Source organism: Peromyscus leucopus, chromosome 9 (assembly GCF_004664715.2).
Source record: "Peromyscus leucopus breed LL Stock chromosome 9, UCI_PerLeu_2.1, whole genome shotgun sequence".
Lineage (NCBI taxonomy): Eukaryota > Metazoa > Chordata > Mammalia > Rodentia > Cricetidae > Peromyscus > Peromyscus leucopus.
Genome location: NC_051070.1, coordinates 106,379,321 through 106,395,602, shown reverse-complemented (window position 1 = coordinate 106,395,602; position 16,282 = coordinate 106,379,321). Strand labels below are relative to the sequence as shown.

At 38.4% G+C, this 16,282-nt stretch overlaps 1 protein-coding gene across 5 annotated transcripts in view; it reads right to left on the bottom strand.

Moving 5' to 3' along the window:
• Positions 1–16,282, bottom strand: part of Mapk8 (mitogen-activated protein kinase 8) — a 70,182-nt gene that overhangs the window by 13,707 nt on the left and 40,193 nt on the right. For all 5 annotated transcript variants that reach the window (XM_028878359.2, XM_028878362.2, XM_028878363.2 and 2 more), the window contains exons 3-6: positions 14,785–14,914; positions 10,246–10,304; positions 10,005–10,143; positions 910–1,075 (exon numbers count right to left, since the gene is read on the bottom strand). In XM_028878359.2, coding sequence (XP_028734192.1) covers positions 910–1,075; positions 10,005–10,143; positions 10,246–10,304; positions 14,785–14,914 — 494 coding nt within the window. The remainder of the gene's footprint in view (positions 1–909; positions 1,076–10,004; positions 10,144–10,245; positions 10,305–14,784; positions 14,915–16,282) is intronic.

Sequence of the window (16,282 nt, the reverse complement as noted above, 5' to 3'; positions counted from 1 at the left end):
ATCATGTTTACTTAAATTAGTTGATATCTAAACTATTTGTTTTTAATTAGCTCAAAAAAGAAGAGGAAATTAAGCAAGAACCCCAATTTCAATGGTATCATAGATATATATGTATATGTATGTGTGTTTATATATGTATGTGTATGTATACATGTAAAAAGAATCTTCAGCCAGGCAGTGGTGACGCACGCCTTTAATCCCAGCACTCGGGAGGCAGAGCCAGGCGGATCTCTGTGAGTTCGAGGCCAGCCTGGGCTACCAAGTGAGTCCCAGGAAAGGCGCAAAGCTACACAGAGAAACCCTGTCTCAGAAAAAAAAAAAAAGAATCAAGACTGACTTAATAGTTTTCTGCTTCAAAGTGAACCACTGTTCTAACCTCCTCCCTAGAAACACACATTAAAAAGTTTAATATATCCACATATAATAATATATTCAATTTCCTTACGGCTTGACACAGGCTTTGATGAGACCCTAGTGCTTCCTGAAAGGTTGCATTATCTATTAGCTTTTCAAAGTTGAGTTTTAATGTAGCTCTCAGTTTATAGTGGGTGCTACTATTAACATTGACTAAATATTGGAGATGTAAGCAAATATGACTAATATATACTAGAATTACTACTAAGATTGAATTACTAAGAAATATATGCTCATTCAAGTTAAAGTTACAGACAAGCAAAGGGCATAAGTTCTGGTTTCAGAATTCTTTCTTTAGGGGTATGACTGATGGCAAGTATTCACATTAATGATAAGATACCCATGCTTTCCCAAATATTTATGGTAAAATGCGCAGATTCTTGATACACGTTTGAAACACTTATGCACGCTTAACTCCATACACTTCAATTTAAGTATAAAAAACATAGATAAACTAAATCAAAAGAGTATTTCAAAGTGAAAGTATATGCTGACCGTTCTCCTTGTAGCCCATGCCGAGAATGACCTCTGGCGCTCTGTAGTATCGAGTCACAACATAAGGAGTCATCATAAAACTTGTTCCTGCAGTTCTCGCCAGTCCAAAATCAAGAATCTTCAAAGTGCAGTCTGATTTGACTACTATATTACTAGGCTTTAAGTCCTTCAGGAAATAAACATTAAAATGATTGCTAAGACAGATACAAAGGTTTTACTGCTCAATTGAGCTACATAATCTGTCAAACAGTTTGTTAATTGTTCACTGTTGTCAATGTAACATCACTACAGAGATTAAACACAAATAGTCAGATTTAAGATGTTTTCATAACATAAACCCAGTATGGAAGTCAGTAATGTTTTATCTCCTAGAAATGAGTCTTAGCTAGAAATTCTTGGTCAAATAGAGCAAGAGATTTGGAAAGACATTTTAAAGCTCATTTAAGAACTTTTGTGTGGAGCTGGAGAGATGGCTCAGTAGTTAAGTGGGTTCAATTCCCAGCACCTACATGCCAGCTCACAACTGTGTCTCCAGGTCCAGAGGATTCTACACCATCACACAGACAGGCACAACAGCACAAAAGAAACACAAAATTAAACAAACAAAAAAAGAACTTCTGTGCTAGGCATAGTGGCTCATCCTTTGTAATCCCGATACCTGATGCCAAGGCAGAAAGACTGAAGTCCAAGATACAGAGTCACTGCTTACTTTCTTGTTAACAGGACACAACAAGCTAGAGTTCTCTGGGAAGGGAGAACAACAACTAACAAAGCCCCTCCACCAGAATGGCCCGGAGACAATTCTGTGGGGTATTTTCCTAACCAGTCATGTGGAAGGGCCAACCCACTGTGAATGGTGCCCTCCCTGGGCAGGTGTCCTGCTTGTGTAAAAACAGGTTGAGAAAAGCATGGAGTTGTAAGCCAGTAACAGCACTCCTCCATGGAATCAGCTTCAGTTACTAATCCAGGCACCTGCCCTGACTTTCCTCAGAGATGGACTGTTACATGAAACTCTAAGGTGAAATAAGACTTTTCTTCTCCGAGTTGCTTTTGGTCAGTGTTTTATCACAGCAATAGAAAGCAAATTATGGCAACAGCAAGACTCTGTCTTAGAATACCAGTGACAAACAACAAAAGAACTACTATGGTAAGACGTTATAAATTAGCATTTATATTCATTTGCATACTAAACTAACAGCATTAAAAATCTCACTCTAAAGTCACAAAAAGCATTATATCACTCTAAAACTATGAAACATTCGGCTAATATTCACATGATCTTGACATAATCTTGGCATATGTTATTTGAACATTCATAATCCCACATGTTTGCTTTTTCTGGAGAGGGAGTAGAATCAATCTCAGTACAATAGATAGGACCAAAATAGTGATTATCAGCCTGCTTATTCCTGACTTCCCACATAAAATCACAAACATCTGTTCACATGTAGCAGACACTAGTGTGCTGGTGCCAGGGTCTATAAAATTACTTTCTGCTGGTAGTGTTACATAATGTCTTTATGAAAAACTACCACTTGGCTCCAGCCAGAAGGAAATCTGTGTGATGCTTATTAAAATGAAGGCAGTGGCATAAATACTTAGGGCTTGACATTCATCAAGCTTTTGCCTGTTGGCTTTGATGAACACTCATATCCACATCACAGTCACACTATCTCACATGCAGAGATGAATAGCAGATACAAACAAAAGCAAAGGTCCTCAAGACAAAGATCCCTTTTTAAATGTCTACATGCAGGAATTGCTTGTTTGCTGTTTCTAACTTACTCTGACATGCCACCATGCATAGGCTTTAGACTCTAAGGACTTTAGAAATTAAGCATACTAACAATATAAGGTCATTACAACAGAAGACAAAAATGTTATCATTCCTGTTCTGCAAATGTGATGTTGTTAATACTTCTGAAATACAGTATACAAAACAAAGGAATGCCCATGCTTAAGAAAAAAAAAAAAAAAACTACAAACTTTAATATCACTTCCATGTCTGTTGTTACAGCTCAAGATTACTGGCTCTTTATACTAGCTGGTTCTAGTCTAGAAAAAACTCAAAATACTTTGTATTCTGGAACGATTATGAACAAATACATTCTTTTTTTTAAGAAACAGTTTAAGAAAATAAATTGTCAAGAGTATTTGGCTGTAAGAATATTAACTAAAATTCACTTTTCTGTATCAAGGTTTATTATTTTACAGATGTCATCATATTGCTAACTACATATAGAAGAGTGACTACATTTGTGCAGAGAGAGTAGAAATAACTCAACATTCATTTTTCCTGCCCGACTCTCTAAAGCCTCTCTAGTCAGGCAAGGTGGCATGAGTAGACCTGGTAGGTAGTGTCTGAATGGGAACAAAGTGGAGAAAGGCCAGCACAACTTTTGAGCTTTTCCCTTGCTTTGGTGATTAACAACACTCCAGATAGTGGGCTTTGTTGGCAGCCGGGTTGTTCAGCATCTCTATAAAGCCAAGTTTCCACCCTCACCATGATCTGCCTGTACACATAATATGAGAAATAAACCTCAATCATGTTTAGCTAAAGTCTGATATTTGTTACTGTAGCCAAGCCTACTGTATTCTGGTTAACTGACCCAGGACTGGGGAGTAACTATTACAAGTTGAGTATCCCTACTCTGAAATCTGAAAGGTCCATATTTAAGTCATTTTTAGTATAACTGACAGAACTGAAAAGTTTCTTATATCCACTTTAATGTCTACACTAAGGAAAACTTAAAGATAGCCTCAAATTAGTCCAATGATACAGGACCCATCATGTCAGGGCTTTGGTTTTCAAGGTTGCACAGTGCAGAAATCAGATTTCTGACTTTCAGATTTAGGGATGCTCACCTGGTAAAGACTATGGAAATATCTAAAATCTAAAACATTCCACAATCTGAAACACTCTGCCCCACACATTTCAGATCACAGACAACCTGTGCAAGGACACAGGGCCATGAGTTGGTGACTGAACAGCACTGAAACCAGTAACAAATTGCGAAGAAGAGATTCTAATTACACAGATGCAAAAGTATTTTATGTCATCTGCACAGGACTTGCATAATGAACAGGGGCTGACAACTGAGAGTCTGACTGCTTTTGCAAAGGAAGTTTTATGCAAACTTAGACAGTCATTTTGCCCCATGTTATCTACATGGGGCTTTTGTGATAGAAGGGCACAGTTCAGTCAGTAGATGTGACAGAGGCCATATATGCACAAAGCAAAACCACTTAGAATGTGGTCTTTACATAAACAAGTTCTAGAAGAGGTTGGAAAGCAAAACTTTGTTAGTAACTACTGGCTCCATTGGAAAGAACTAGCTACATTATAAGTAGAAATGAAAGGTAACAGTGTCATCATTTTGGATACTCTAAATGCTCCTAGAACCCACAAAAAGGTGACAGATGGTTTAGTTTATCCCTGGACCAAGCATCATCCTTTTAAATGCCTATCCTTGTAGCCTGTTTCAGTTAACAAAACATAAAACAATGTGATGCTGACCGGATCTGAAGAGAAAGTCTGGACAAATTAGCATAGTTTCTGTTATTCTACCTTATACCATTGGAAAACAATGTCCCTGGGAAACAAACCTGAATCTGACCCAAGGTATGGAGCAATGCCACATAGCTAATCCTGAGGACCCTGAGCAAGCACTGTGTTGTTTCAAGTCACTGATATTCTTGGCTTGTTTCTATGCATCATTTTCCTATAACAAACGAAAGCCTTAGTCCTCATTAAATCCTTGAACTGAAGAAATCACTTCAGTCTGTCCAAAGAAGCCTGAAAACTTGAAGACTCAAAAGAGCTTCAAGTAAGTCCAAGAATACAGAGCCTGTCAGCTAACAAATATGCTTTAAAAAGACATACAATCAAAAAGCTACACTTCTTTTAGTTACTGATAAAAGCTGCACTATGAAAAACAAAACTCTAAGTCTGTTGTCAAGAAAGCGACATGGGCAGGACAGCAAGAAAACTTTCTACTCTAAATATCGGTAACAGAAGACACTTGCGCTCCTGTCTTTCATGGGCAGGAAGCAGGCCAAGAAAGCGGAGCAGCTCCTGAACTCACAGCCTTCACTACTCACTTGAGATATATTTAAGGAGGAAAGGAAGACTCCCACAGGGAGCAGCCAGGTAATATGGACAACAGTAGACAGGTTGCACTGTGCAGAAATCAGATTCAACTCCTAATAAGTGAGCACTCCCACCTCTAGAGGGAGGGATACTTACAATGTCCATTCAGCAGAATTTCAACTGCCAACTAATCAACCACTGTATTTTTCAGATTTCCAATGAGACTGCTGTGGCTACCCAGGCCCCATCTGACTGTTCTATTGAGGGAACTCAAGGAGAGGGAAGACAGAGTCAGTTCCAGTGTTTCTATGCCTGAATCTGATATAGACATTAATGTGTGTCCCTGTTACGGAGGTGTGGGGCAGAGAGCAGTAGTATGTTAGCCAACCACAGGCTACGGCAGGACTGGTACTCACCAACATTCATGAGTCTGTTCTCTCCACATTTTCCTGCTCTTTTATAACTAGGCAGGTCTTTATGGCTAGATCTGCTTATGCACCGAGTAGGGGTGATGTGTGTCACCTGCATGTTAAGCTAGTGTATTACCACACAGCTTTCTTCTGCTGACAGTTACAACTAGTTAGGGAAATCTCCCTCAGCATGGGTTTCTAAGTGTCTACAGGGATACCTGACTCTGCAGTATTTAGAAGGAATAAAAGTTAGATAGTTTCTTAAACCAAGTGAGTAATCAGAGAATGGCAGAGTTAAGGTGAATCTAGCAAGGAGGAGAGGGCTGGGAGGACTAGATGCAAAACTGGCAGCCACAATTTATCATGTCAATTTTTGGTAGTTGCTTCAGGGAAAGACAGCAAGGGACTCTGACAGAACAGCTGGAATCCAGGGCCTAAGCCAGTGGCCAGAGTGACCCAAGGAGTGGCTTCAATAGACCCTGTGATGTCTGTTCAGACCCTTGGCTCAGAATACTCATTCTTCCATTTCCCAGGAGGAATGGCTGCTGGTGGCCTTCAGTAAACTTCTCCAGAAACAACCTGTTTTTAGCACAGAGATTAATGAGAGCCACCAGCTGAGGCTTTTGAAATAAATGTAGTCAATGTAATTTCTCACTTTGTCCATTTTTAGTTTGTTATGGATACTTCCATGCTTCTTACATGCACAGCTCCACTCTAGTTTCCCACAATACCCAGTGTAAGGTACAGGTCATTATGGCAATAGACCTCAGTATGTCTGCTATTAGTAAGAACATTTCTACAGCTGTACTTTATTTTTCCTAACATCTTCCAAAATGAATTTAAAAGTTAAGAAGAGAGGAAGGAATGCTTCCTAACTTATGGTACCAATACCTTGATACCAAAGTCTTATTATAAAACCACCTTTACATGAAAATGAGAAACTAAATCATTAATGAACCCAGCGGTAAAAATCCTCAACAAAAAATACTAGCAAACTATAGTATACTGGAAAGATTATACACTATGACCAATTGGGATCTATCCTAGAAATAAAGGGGAGTTCAAAACACAAAAATCTATCAATGTAGATGGCTGAAGGGAAGCCATACATACAGTAACAAATTGGTGCATAAAACCTTTGGCTAAGTCAACACTTTTTAATGACAAAAATATGCAAATCAGAAATCTAAGATAAATGGAGAATTAATCTTCTGTAAGAGGGGGTCTGGCCTTTGTCCTAAACTACAGGTGATTTTAACACCTGGAATATCCTGCTAGTGGGGGGGGGCTGTCCTGCTAGTGGGGGAGGGGGTTGGTCATAGACAGCCCAACAACATAATTGATGATTATGTTTTCCAAGTTCCAACCTTGGAGGAAATGGAGAATCAATGTATTAGTATCAATCAGATAATGACCGCTGACTGTCAGCTAGGACAGTGCTATGTTACTGTGACCAAATAAAATATCTAGATCTCAAAAGACTGGGTGAGCTTCCCTGGCTGGAGATACTGCATTGTCATACTTTGGAGCCAATAAAACATCTAAAAGCTCTATGCTGGACTCAGATTTCCCTACAAACCTCTTTCTTTGGTTGGTTCCGACTCTTACCATTCAGTTTATAGTAACATAACAGTTTAAGTGTACCACTACCAGGAGTCCTGTGGTCATGCTAATGAAACAGTAAAACTCAGGAAGATGGTAGGACTGGTGATTTGTAACCAGATGGTCTAAAATGGGGGTAGTTCTGGGGACCCTTGGACCTAGGCATGCCTTATGAATTAAGTACATTTTATGGAGGCTGTAACCTCTGAGTAGACAGCATGACTTTTCCAGTAAGAAAGAGTATGTACCAAGCTCAACAGCTGCTATCATATCTAATGGTGGCTATGGTTTGAGAATGTTTGCATGTGTCCTCCAGGGGAAATGCTGGAACCTGTACAGGGTGGGGACTATTAGAAAGTAATTAAGTCGTGGATACTGTCCTCAGAAGAGACTAATGTTGGTTTTGTGGAATGGGTTAGCTCTCCTGAGGGAGTTAGTGTACAGCAAGGCACCCTACACACTTGGCACCTTTTATACACAATCAGATTTGCTTTTTGCGATGTTTATAAGTGGTCTAAGTGATCTTCACCAGAGGCTGATGAGGCTACTTGATCTCAGATTTTCAGCCTCCAAAACGGAGCTAAATAAATTCAATAAATTCTTTTCCTTAGCTGGGTGGTGATGGCACACACCTTTAATCCCAGCACTCAGGAGGCAGAGCCAGGTGGATCTCTGTGAGTTCGAGGCCAGCCTGGTTTACAGACCAAGATCCAGGACCCAGGTCCTCTGGAAGAGCACTTACTGCTCTTCCAGAGGACCTGGGTTTGGCCTCCAGCATCCAAATGGCAATTCATACACACATACACACATACACACACACACACACACACACACACACACACAAAAATCTGTAAAAATGCGATTCCAATATAGGGACAGATATAAAGACTAATTATATAAAACTGGCAGTCCAGGAAGAGAACCATGTATTTGTGACCAGCTGGATTCTGAAAGGGTATCAGTACAATTCTCTGAGAGCTTGGACAAATAGATTTCTACATACTGAAGAATAAAGATAAACTCTTGCATCATACCATGTACAAAATCAATTCAAAATAGACCAAAGACCCATAAAACTCTTATTATAAGAAGAGATAATGTTGAATCTTTATGACCTTCACTTTGGAAGCAGATCCTTATGCAAGACACAAGGGCACATAAAATAAAAAAAAAAAGGTATTTCATTAAAACTAAAACCTTTTACATATTAATAAGACCTCATCAGCAAAGTGAAAACCAATCTATGTATAAATTATGTCTGGTAAAGGTTTAGTATATATAGAACTGGAATATTCTCTCTCTCTCTCATACAATCTGTAACAAAGAAGTACACAACTGATTAAGAACCAAGGGCTTAAAAATACATGTTTTTTTGGTTGTGAGCCTAGCCTTTAACAGCTAGCTAAGCCATCTCTCTTTTGCCGGGCGGTGGTGGTGCATGCCTTTAATCCCAGCACTCGGGAGGAGAGCCAGGTGGATCTCTGTGAGTTTGAGGCCAGCCTGGACTACAGAGTGAGTTCTAGGAAAGGTGCAAAGCTACACAGAGAAACCCTGTCTCGAAAAGCCAAAAAAACAAACAAACAAACAAACAAAAAAATCCAGGTTTTTTAAAAACCACATAGAAATGGCTAACCAACAAATAAAGAGATGTTTAACCACTGTGGTAGCTTGAATGAGAATGGCCCCCATAGGCTCATATATTTGAATACTTGGTCCTCAGTTGGTCAAACTGTTTGGGAAGGTTAAAGAGGTGTGGCCTTGTTGGAAGAGGTGTGTAACTGGGGGTTGCTCTTGGGTTTCAAAAGCCCACATCATCCAGTTAGTACTCTTTCTCTGTTGCTGCCTGCAGATCATGATGTATCTCAGTCACTGTTCTAGTGCCATGCCTGCCTACTTGCTGCCATGCTCCCCAGCAGGTTAGTCACGGACTCATTCTCTGAAACTGTAAGGCCTCAGTAAACTCTCTCTTCTATAACTTGCCTTGGTCATGGTGTTTTGTCACGGCAATAGAAAAGTAATTAAGACAACTATCATTAGCCATTAGGAAAATGTTTATCAAGACTACAATAAAATACCACTTCATATTCATTATGATAACTAAAATGAAAAGGTCAGGTACTAAATATTGGAAAAATTGCAGAAAAACTGGAATCCTTAAATATGGATTCTGGGAATGTGAGATGTACCCAATTTGAAAAACAGTTTGATGGTTCCTTAAAAAGTTAACACCACATGATACAGTAATTCCACTAAAAAAACCCTTAAGAACAAAGATTGAAGAAATACTTGCACATGAATTTTCATAGCGAAACACTATTTAACTGAAAGGAAGTAACACATAAATTATCTGTGGAATACGACATATGGAATATTATCCATTCACAAAAAGGAAGTACATAGTAATATATGCTACAGCATAGACACTGCAAACACTTTACACTAAGTCAAAGAAGCCTGACATGAAAGGCCATAGATTGCATGATTACATTTATACAAAATATCTAGGACAGGTAAATCCATGGACATTGAATTGCTAGGGTGTGAGGAGAGAGACAGAGATGAAAAGTGACAGTTTAAGTTTTTATTTTAGAGGAAAGGTGATGAAAATTTTTAGAATTTGATAGAGGTGGTGGTTGTACAACACTGTGAACGGACTAAATGCCACTGAGTCATATACTTCAAAATAGTTTGTTATGTGAATTTCACTTGAATGATTTAAAAGCAAAAGATCATGGCAGGCTGGAGAGACGATGGCTCAATAGTTCAGAGCACTTGCTGCTCTTGCAGAGGACTAAGGTTTGGTTCCCAGCACCGACTTGGCAGCTCACAACTGTCTGTAACTCCAGTTTCAGCAGATCTGACGCCTTCTTCTGGCCTCTGCAGGCACTGCATGCATGTGGTACACTTAAACACATGCAAGCAAAATACTTAACACAAAATTAAAAAAAAAAAAAAATCCTTAGAAAAGAACATGGTGATATTTTTCTACTAACCCGGTGAATAATTCCAGCAGAGTGAAGGTGCTTGATTCCACACAGCATTTGATAGAGAAGGTAGGACATTCTTTCATGATCTAACTCCATCTGAATCACTTGGCAAAGATTTGCATCCATGAGCTCCATGACTATGTAACTTCATGGGTAGAAAAAGATGACAGCTAAAGTGTATAGCAACAATCTATGGGTAGGTACTAGCAAAACTTTATAGTAACAGCATTTTAATTACCACACTTACACATCTTGAAATTCTTCTAGGGATTTCTGTGGTGTGAAAACATTCAAAAGGCCAATTATCTGCAGCAAAAGCAAAGAAATAAAAACATCAGAAACTACTTCCTAATGCTTCATTTGGGAACTGCAAATACACGTGTACAGTAATTCACTATCAGTTTAAAACCACTCCAGTTTAAATACTAAGCACAAATAAACATATATTTATTAAAACTTCATTGCTAAGAATTGGAGAACAGAAAAAGAATGACTAGGAAGAACAGAAGATCTTTCGGGCAAATAAAAATAAGTACTATAAAGATGGAAATATATACATACATACATACATACATACATATATATATATACACATACCTACCTACCTATATATATATAAATACCATACACTAGTTCAAACTTATAGGTTCTCTTACACCAAGTGAACCTTAGGGGCGGTCATGTTTACTTAGCATGCAGAGACCCTGGGTAAATTTCCTAGCACCAAAAAGAAAAATAGAATAGAGTGTAATCTAATGTAAATTATGGAATTTGAGTGAACCATTAAAGCAGGCTTATCCGTTATGACAAATGTACTACTCAGGTGGCAGACACTGATTTTGGGGGTGGGATATGTGCAAGCTTGCATCTTCTCACATTTGCTATGAAATTGTCCTAAAAGTCATACTGACTATATGACAAATTATGTAGGTATTTATATAAAATAAGTGCTTGATAGAGTATTCACAAATGGAAAGTGTTATGTGAAGCCCTTCCATTGACTTTCAAGGACAACTATCCTACTTGGCCCTCAGTTACTATCCACGTCATTCCTACATTCATCACATTGTAAGAGTCTTATTCTCATAACAAGTTCATCCCAGACCACACAGGATCCTTGTTAGAAAGAACTAGCTGACATGCTTTCATAGGCCAGGATGCAACAATGCACTTGACTTATATTTTTAAATGTCTGCTGGCAATTTAAGCAAGGGAATGTTTTTCTAGACATAATCTTCATGGGGAGAGAATGGATGCCATTCATGTATGTACTAAGCTCTGCTTACAGAAGGCATCTGCCAGTAAATATTCAGAAAAACATTAAGCCAGAAAGGGTGAAACTAATTCTTTAAGACAGAGGGAATAACTGGTGGGAGAGATGGCTCAGGGATCAAGAGCACTGGCTGCTCTTCCAGAGGACCTGGGTTCAATTTCCAGCACCCACACGGCCGCTCACACCTGCCTGTAACTTCAGTTTTAGGGGATCTGACACCCTCACACAGACATACAAGCAGGCAAAACACCAATGAACATGAAATAAATAAATCCTTAAACAAATCTGCTGGGTGGTGGTGCACACCTTTAATCCTAGCACTTGGGAGGCAGAGGCAGGTGGATCTCTGTGAGTTCGAGGCCAGCCTGGCTTACAAAGCGAGTTCCAGGACAGTCAAGGCTAAAGGCATATATAGAAACAAAAATGGGGTTAGTGAATGCTTAGAGCTGCTGGGAGTGGGAGACAGGGGAGGACAACTAAAGGACACAGGGTTTCTTTCTGGTTACATATATTAGTGAACATATTAAACTATCTGACTATATACTTTTAAGTTGGTGAACTGAATAGTATTTGAGCTGTATCTTTACTGAGCTTCTAAGGCAAACGGAAACACAGCTGTTTTGTTTTTCAAGAAAGCAAATAAATTCTCTTAATCAGATTAGACAGTCAAGTAAAAGTCAATGACTGACTACTGGATGGAATATGGCTAGATACCAAAGAACTAATAATTACCACAACCAAGTAAAAACCTACTGAAAAACATTATTTCCCTCTACAGACAGAACAACAACAAAAAAGAATAACAGTAATGGAGGAATACTGCAACTAGACATAGTATATAAAGATTTCAAAAAGGTATTTGTGAAAATGTCTCTAATAATTTGCATGTGAACACAAAGAATTAGGGGAAGCTGAATAATTCTGATAGTTATGTACGGCAATTTCTACAATATACTAACTTACACTTCATAATAGTTCCAGCTATTATGAAGACAATCTGAGCAATTCTGGGAAGTAAAGCCAGTAAATGTAAAGTAAGAATGAAGAGATGGGGTGATGTGGGTAACCCCCAACACTCTGGGAAGGACAACAACACTTCACCACTGCTATCTAAAGTGGAACAACAGAAAGTATTATACTTGATTCTCCCAGGTCAACAGGATGCAAAGTGACTTGCTATCAGACCTTTGGCAATTACCTGTTAGAAAGTATGAGTCAAGTGGTTTATGTGCAATAAAGAGACAAGCCTCAACAGCTATTAGAGGAAGCGATTAGACACTGTGTGCTAAGTGTCTCATCAGAGGAACCAGGTTAAAAGAAACTACAAATCACAAAAACCTTGAAAACTGTATGGAAACATCACTTCAAAATGATCTGTGCAGAACAGTAAAGTGCTAAAAAGATAAAACATTATTAAAAAAATCCATCATACACCATGGGTGGCAGGGTGGAGCTGCATTCATGTTTTTTTAACCATATTAGTTTTCTATTCATTCAATGATCAAACTATGTTAAGAACCCAGTCTGGTCAACTGTAGACGGCTAAGTATACAAGACATGCTTCCCTTGCTCTCCATTTAGCAGATGGAACATCTTTATTGTCACCCAGGGTTGGGGGAAGGAGTATTTTAATTCAATCAAGAAAAACTGAGGCATTTCCACAGCCCTCAAAGAAACTAGGTCCAGAGACAAGAAGGAGCATGAGCAGCTCTAGCAGACGTAGGGCCACATGTCTGGCTCCCACCTGCAAAACAAGAAACTGCAATTTCTTCCTTGATAATGACCACTCTTCCTGTCAGCCCCTTTCCCAAGAACCTAACTTTTATCCCATCTTAAAGAGTCAGTTAAAGTCTACTCCCCTGCCCTTCAAGTCTTCTCAGTTCATTGAAGCTCACAGAAATCTCCCTCTGGAGATGTCAGCATGCACTGTCCACCCTCTACTATCAACAGTTAAATTATTACTGCTTGGTGGTATTTAACTCTCACCATGTTTCACTGTCTTCAAAACAACATCATAAACTTCCCAAATAATAAGCCCATTCCTTAACATCTACATATTTCCCACCGGTGATGAATCTGTAACTTTAATATACAAAGGTTCTATACATGGCTGGCTCTCAAAAATGTGATGAACTGTATTTTCTACACCAGAATCTATGGAACTCATTATATTTTAAATTCCTTTGGATGACATGTCTCAGGCCAGCACTTTCAGTTCAGTGGTTCATAAACTGCCCTTTCTGCAATTCTCTCCTCCTTTATGTCCTCCCAGTTTGGAAGGACTGTCCCATTAAGATAATCACAACATATCAGTATGCTTAATGCAAACTTAAAAAAAAAAAACATTTAACTGGGGCGCGTGGCTCAGCAGTTAAGAGAACTGGCTGCTCTTCCAGTGGTCCTGAGTTCAATTCCCAGAAACCATACGGGTAGCCCACAACCACCTATAATGGGAACTGATGCCCTTTTGGTATGGGGAAAAAAAAAAAAGTTTGACTGTTCATTTTCAAAATGAATGAAAGCTTTATCTTCAAGTTAGAAATGCTTTCCTCATTCTCTGTAAGTATTTCTAAAGTTTTTGTTCAACTATTATTATCAGCAGTTATCTGAGTTGAAAGTAAGTACTGATACCACTTAAAAGAAGTCAGAATTGGGTTCAGAGAAGTAGTTTGAATTTTGTGTCCTGTTAAGTTCCAACATCCAAGTACAATGGGAATGATTTCATCTCTGTACACTTTTCTGAAATGCCAGCTTTGCAGGAAACAAAAAAATTATGATGAGAAAAATTCTGAATAAAATGCTTTTCAAACAATTACCTTCTTAGAACGCTTTCTACAAATTGAATGCCAGAAAACTACCCTGTAGATGTATCCAATCGTCTTTTTAAAATAAAAAACACAGAGCCAATGTAAAAGAGAGAAAGCCGAGAGGTCAGAGCTCAGAGATAAAATCTTACCTCCTGCAGTGCTCCTAACTTCCCCGAGAGAGAGCTACTTTCTGTTTGTCTGTGTTTAAATAGTCTTTCTGTTCTGCCTTCTCATTGGTTCTAAACCCAACCACATGACTGCCTCATCACTGCCTGTAAGTACCGCCCTCCAGGTCTTAAAGGCATATGTCTCCAATACTGGCTGTATCCCTGAACACACAGAAATCTACCTAGCTCTTCTAACCATCACGCTCTTGCTATGGCTCTAATAGCTCTGACCCCAGGGCAACTTTATTTATTAACATAAAATTAAAATTACATTTCAGTACAAATAAAATATCACCATACTACCCAATCTAAATTTCAGAAGTCCTTGTTTTTTTCCTTTTGGTACTACTACTAATGAGGGTAGGGAGTGGGGACGGGAGAAGATCAGGCTGTAGATTTTAAATAATGTTTCAATGTTTCAACCTAGAGAAGTAATTTAAAGCTCCTAATATTTAAAAACAAAAAAGCCTTGACAGGTATGTATTCATGAATAAATCTTGATTTCATTTATACGTACAAAACATGAACTATTCACTTACATTTTTGTGATTAACACATTTCATAAGAACTAGTTCTCGGTAGGCTCGCTTAGCATGAGTCTGATTCTGAAATGGCCGGCTGAGCTTCTTGATTGCAACATTTCTTTCGAGAATGGCATCATAAGCTGCACTGTAATAAGAAATTAAAAATAAACGTTAAGCACAAAGTTCTAAAACCAAATTTACAAAGCAATCACATAGACTCCTTACTTTTTCTACTAAGACTATGTGTCACCCAAGATCACTCAGTACAGGAAGGCACGAGTGCATTTAAAAAATGTATCTATTTTGTATGTATATAGGGGGAAGGTTAGGGGTGTCATGTGGAAGACAGAAGACAACTTGTATAAATTGGTTCTCTCCTTCCACCATATGGATCCTGGAGATTGAACTCAGGTAGTCAGGCTTAATGGCAGGTTCCTTTCTTTACTCACTGAGCCATAGATGCACCAATTCCCAGTACTAGTCTGAAGTCCAAATGACTCCTTTACCTTGCACCTCTATCAAAAAAAAAAAACATATTATGTGCTCATGACTTCTACTTAAAATATTTACTGAAGAATTTTTGGGCTGGAGAGATGGATCAGTAGTTAAGAACACTAGCTGCTCTCCCAAAGGACCCAGGTTTGATTTCCAGCACCCACACGGAGGTTTACAACCATCTGTAACTCTAGTTCCAAGGACCCAGTATCCTCTTCTGGCCTTCATAGGCACCAGGCACACAAGTGGCACACAGACATACATGCTGGCAACACACACAGACACACACACTAAAAAAATTTACAATTTATTTATTGAAGAATATTAGAGTGTTTTAATCCTTTAGGACACAAGACAGTGAATACACAAAGGAAGCTACACTGAGAGAACATATACAAAAGACTAAAAACAAGTCCTTTAACATTGTTTGGAGGAGGAACTAAAAACTCAAGGTATTATTAGTAAGTATCAATACTAGATCTGAGGACCTTAGAAAAGAATAAAAACCAGTGTTTCCATTATATAACTGTTAGATTTTAATATTTTACCATAATTCTGATTTTTTAAGAAAGAGAAACATATTACAGGTAAAGACTTCTTCCTCTTCTGTTCTCAGAGGTAAACTTTTATACGTTCTCAGAGGTAAACTTTTATCTTTTCTACATAGGTAATCAACCCTAAGTATATGGAACGCTTTGCATATTTTACATATTACAGAAAAATAATACAATATGGTGTTTTTGTAGATTGTTTTACTACTCAGGACTATACTTCTGATAGTGCCCATCTAACACATACAGCTCCAGTTCATTTTAAATGTTGTACAGTATTTTGCTGTTTGACTGTATCATAATTTTTTAATTCTCCCGTTGCCAGACTTGATGCTGTTTCAACTTCTAAAATTGGAATTCATGCTTCAAAGAACAGCCTTATGTACATGTATTTTGGACATATGCAAGAACTTTTCTAGAACCTTATAAACATGCTGGATCATAAACACTCCCAACTTCTTTTTACA